Raw genomic sequence first — 5,068 nt, 5'->3', positions numbered from 1 at the left:
CACAATGGCTAAGACAAAGAAAAAAAAAAAGGTCAGTTGAAGCAAAATTAACTCATTTTGACATTAATTTTACTAAGCTATTCTAGTTTGATACAAAGAGTAATTTATGGTTTGTTGCAAGTTTTGACTTGGGAGTCTGAGCTGTTCCAGTTAGCAACAACTTGGTGACATTACATAAGTCCTTTCTTTTCTTTCTTTTGCCTTAATTCAGTCTTCTATGAAGTTAAGAGATTGGGATGCATTATCTCCAAATCCTTTTTCTGGCATATTCTATAATAATTTAAGATTGCATTTTGTTGTCACAATCATGCTTTAGTTCCTAGAGTGTCCTGGAAACAAGTTCTTGCAATACCAAAATAAGGCACAGAGTGGACATGCTAACTGATTTCAGCAGTTTATAATTCTGATCCGATTTTCTCACTGCTACAGGGCAGTCACATAATTCCCAACTGACTCTCATGGAGAACAGTACAGAGGTGACTGAGTTCATTCTTGTGGGCTTAACCAATGACCCGAAACTGCAGATTCCTCTCTTCTTAATCTTCTCCCTCATCTACCTCACCACTCTGGCTGGGAACCTGGGCATGATGGCACTGATTCTCTTGGACTCCCATCTCCACACTCCCATGTACTTTTTCCTCAGTAACCTGTCTCTGGTGGACTTTGGTTACTCTACAGCTGTCACTCCCAAGGTCATGGCTGGATTACTTATAGGAGACAAGGTCATCTCGTACAATGCTTGTGTCACCCAGTTCTTTTTTCTTGTAGCCTTTATCACTGCAGAAAGTTTCCTCTTGGCCTCAATGGCCTATGACCGCTATGCAGCAGTGTGCAAACCCCTCTATTACACCATCACCATGACAACAGGGGTGTGTGCTCGTCTGGTCATGGGCTGCTACGTCTGTGGCTTCCTGAATGCCTCCATCCACACCGGGAATATTTTCAGGCTCTCCTTCTGTAGAGCTGATGTGGTTGATCACTTCTTCTGTGATGCTCCTCCTCTCCTGGCTCTCTCATGTTCAGACAACTACATCAGTGAGATGGTTATTTTTTTGGTGGTGGGCTTCAATGTCCTCTTTTCTGTCTTGGTCATCTTGATCTCCTACCTGTTTATATTTATCACTATTCTGAGGATGCACTCATCTGAAGGACGCCAGAAGGCCTTTTCCACCTGTGCCTCCCACCTCACTACAGTGTTCATCTTCTATGGGACAGGCACCTTCATGTACTTACAGCCTAGCTCCAGCCATTCCATGGACACGGACAAAGTGGCATCCATGTTCTATACCATGGTTATCCCCATGCTAAACCCAGTGGTCTATAGCCTGAGGAACAAAGAGGTCAAGAGTGCCTTTAAAAAGGCTGTGGAGAAGGCAAAGTCTTCTATAGGATTCATATTTTAACTACAAAGAGCTACAATAAGGCACTTTCATCCATCTCAGATCTATCTAGAGAAAATATTTACCTGACTGGCCAAGGTACATTTTCTTTCTTTCTTTCAGATTTATTTATTTATTTATTTATTTGACAGGCAGAGATCACAAGTAGGCAGAGAGGCAGGCAGAGAGAGGGAGAGAGAGAAGGGGGAAGCAGGCTCCCCACTGAGCAGAAAGTCCGATATGGGGCTTGAATCCAGGACCTTGGGATCATACCCAAGCTGAAGGCAGAGGCTTTAACCCACTTAGCCACCCAGGCACCCAATGTTTCTAATTTCTTATAGTATTAGTCCCAGATATTGATTAAGTTTACACAATTTACATATGTTTTTTACAAAGTTTACATCTTTAAAAATATGATACCTAAGAATAATAGGTTAAGAATCACCCATAAATATGTTCTTATCTTAAAAATTCTTCTTAATAAACACATTCATCTGCACTCCCACATGAACATGTATACTCACAGGTATGTAGCACAGGCACACATAAATAATTCATGAGAAACTCATGAAATCCACATACACATCATAGAAGAAAAAAGTAGTTAAGACATACATGAGAAGGTCTGTTGTTACAGTAGAATTTAAAACAATTATTTGGTGTCTGAGAGCACAATCTTATCATACAAATAGTTGACTTAATGGAAAAAAACCTATATATGTCTAGGTTTCTTTTTTTAGATTTTTATTTATTGACGGGGAGAGGAAAAGAAGGAGCACAAATGGTGGGGGGTGGTGTGCAGCACAGGGAGAGGGAGAAGCAGGCTCTCTAGTGAGCAGAAAGACTAATGTTGGGCTTGATTCCAGGACCCTGGGATCATGACCTGAGCAACCGACTGAGCCAGCCAGGGACCTCATATGTCTGGTTTTTAATAATTGTTTTTACATTATCTTTTTGCATATGAAAAGCAATGCTTTATATTTAAAAATGTAAGCTTTATGAAAATACTTGCAAAATTCTTTGAATGTAGATTTATAATTGATTTTTATCCGTTCTTCTTTTCAGTAAAAATGCAAGCTAAGGGACACCTGGGTGGCTCAGTCGGTTAAGCGGCTGCCTTCAGCTCAGGTCATGATCCCAGAGTCCTCAGATCAAGTCCCACATTGGGCTCCTTGCTCGGCAGGGAGCCTGCTTCTCTCTCCCCTTCTGCCTGCTGCTCCCCCTGCTCGTGCACGTGCGCTCTCTATCTCTGACAAATAAATAAAATCTTAAAAAAAAATGTAAGCCAAAAGAGACTCTTAAGCATAGGGAACAAACTGAGGGTTACAGGCGGGGAAGTGGGGGGTGGGGTGGGGTAAACAGATGATGGGCATGAAGGAGGGCACCTGCGATGAGCACTGGGTATTGCATGTAAGTGATGAATCACTTAATTCTATCCCTGAAACTAATGCTATACTATATGTTAACTAACTTGAATTTAAATAAAATCTTGATAGCAAAAAAAAAAAAAAACAACAAAAAAAAACACCATCAACATGTCTTTACATGGGTATTTATTTTCCTAGCCAAATTTCCATATTAATGAGCCCTATATGACAGTTTAATACAGAAAACATATTACACAATACAGGAAAAAGAAAAAGATGACAAGGCACATATTTATTCACTTAAATAAAAATGTAACAATGTTTAAAGTTAAAGCACCAAGAATTACAGTGGTTATTAATAACTTACTTGTATGCAATACAATGAATTTGTTAATGTACAAATCTGGTAAAATTTTGAGTCTCACTATGTCAAAAATTCTGAATCCATATGAATGTCCATTCCTCTCCCCTGATTTGGGGAGTTTTGGGCTATTGTTTTTTCAAATATCCTTTCTGCCCCTTTCTCTGCTCTCATTAGGTGTATGTTGGTGCTCTTGCAGTATCCCCTGTTCTTTGAGACCATTTATTTTTAATGATTAAAATAAAATTCTGTTTTTCAGGCTGGAGGTTCTCAACTGACTATCTTAAAGCTTACTGATTTTTTTTTTTCTGCCAGCTTCTATCTGCTATTGATCCACTTATTAAACATTCTATTTTATTTATTTTTCTTTTCAACACAAGAATTTCTATTTCTGTTATTAAAAACAATTTCATTTCTTTATTACGATTCCATATTTGGTGACACATTGTTCTCATACTTTCCTTAATTCTTTTTTCCCTTTTAATTCTTTCGACCTAGTTTCTTTTAGTTCTCTGACCACATTTACAATATCGTAAATCTTTTCCTATTAAACCCAAAGTTAGCTCAACCTTCAAAATCAATGTAATTCTCTGTATTTAATAGACTCAGGACTACAAATCATATAATCACCTCAATAGATGCAGAAAAACCCTTGACAAAAATTCATCATATATTTATGCTAAAATTTCAGCAAACTCTTAATGGTGGAGAATTTCCTAAACATAGTAAAAGACATCCATGAAAAACTTACAGCTAGCTTCACACTTCATGGTGGAAGACTGAATGCTTTTCTCCAAGATTAGAAATAAGGCAAGGATGTCCCCTCTTAATACTTCTATCCAACATCATGATAGACATCAGTACCCTAAGGCAAGAAAAATAAATGAAAAATATACCAGTTGGAATGAAATAAATAAAATTCTCTCAATTCAGAGAAGACACAACTTTCTACTTAGAAAATCGCAGAGAATCTGGCAAGAAGGTACATAACTAACAAGTTTATCAAGTTCTAAAGAAACAAAGTCAATGTACAAAAATCTATCATAATTCTATGTAATTTTAATAAACATTTAGAAATTAGAATTTAAAACAATACTGCTTGCAGTAGCACAACCAACATGAACTATTTAAGTATAAATTTTGCAAGCTATGTGCAAGATACGCTGAAAAATGGATTAAATAAATCAAAGCAGATCTAGATAAATGGAGAATTTTACCATGTTCATAGATTGGAGGCCTAGATAATTTAAAGATGTCTGTTAAATTTCAGTCAAAATTCCAGAAAGAATTTTTATAAAAATTGGCAAGCTCATTGTAAAATTTACATGGCAAGTAAAAAAAAAAAAAAAAAAAACTAGAATAACTAAAACAATTTTGAAGCAGATCAACAAAATTGGAGCACTCACTCTACCTTCTTTCCAGATTCACTATACAGCTACAATAGTCAAGTAGTATGGTATTGAACAAAGGATAGATGTATTACATTAAATATGACTGAAACGAGTATTAGTTCAAGTTTTTTATTCCAGAAAACAAGACAAGTCCAAAAAAAAAAAAAAAAAAAAGACAAGTCATAGACTTGGAGAAAGGATTTCAAATTGCATCAGTCCTTATCAGTAAAGGGCTCCTATTTTGGATAAAAAAGTAGTCTCAAATCCCAGTAATAAAAAAGCAAATACAATGAAATAAAATAAAAATGGACAGAATTTTTTTACAGTTTTTATTTAAATCCCATAGGTTAAGGTACAATGTAATATTAGTTTCAGGTGTCCAGTGTAGTTAGTCAACACTTCCATACATCATGGGTGCTCATCGCAGCAAGGGTGTTCCTTAATCCCCATCACCTATTTCACCCATCCCCCTACCTACCTCCCCTCTGTTCACCATCAGTTTGTTCTCTATAGTTAAGAATCTGTTTTTTGGTTTGCTTCTTTCTCTTTTTTCTTTCCTTTGCTTGTTTT

The 5,068-nt window shown here is 36.6% G+C and overlaps 1 protein-coding gene across 1 annotated transcript; it reads left to right on the top strand.

Moving 5' to 3' along the window:
* The first annotated feature begins 455 nt into the window (after positions 1 to 455).
* LOC101694603 (olfactory receptor 5B12-like) lies at positions 456 to 1,403 on the top strand. Its single transcript, XM_004777613.2, has one exon. It carries the CDS (start codon positions 459 to 461, stop codon positions 1,401 to 1,403), a length of 945 nt encoding a protein of 314 aa, XP_004777670.1. The 5' UTR covers positions 456 to 458.
* Positions 1,404 to 5,068: the final 3,665 nt, after the last annotated feature.

The sequence above is a fragment of the Mustela putorius genome, unplaced genomic scaffold, assembly GCF_011764305.1.
Source record: "Mustela putorius furo isolate JIRA1106 unplaced genomic scaffold, ASM1176430v1.1 tig00000127_pilon_pilon_pilon, whole genome shotgun sequence".
Lineage (NCBI taxonomy): Eukaryota > Metazoa > Chordata > Mammalia > Carnivora > Mustelidae > Mustela > Mustela putorius.
This window is presented reverse-complemented; position numbering and strand designations above follow the sequence as displayed.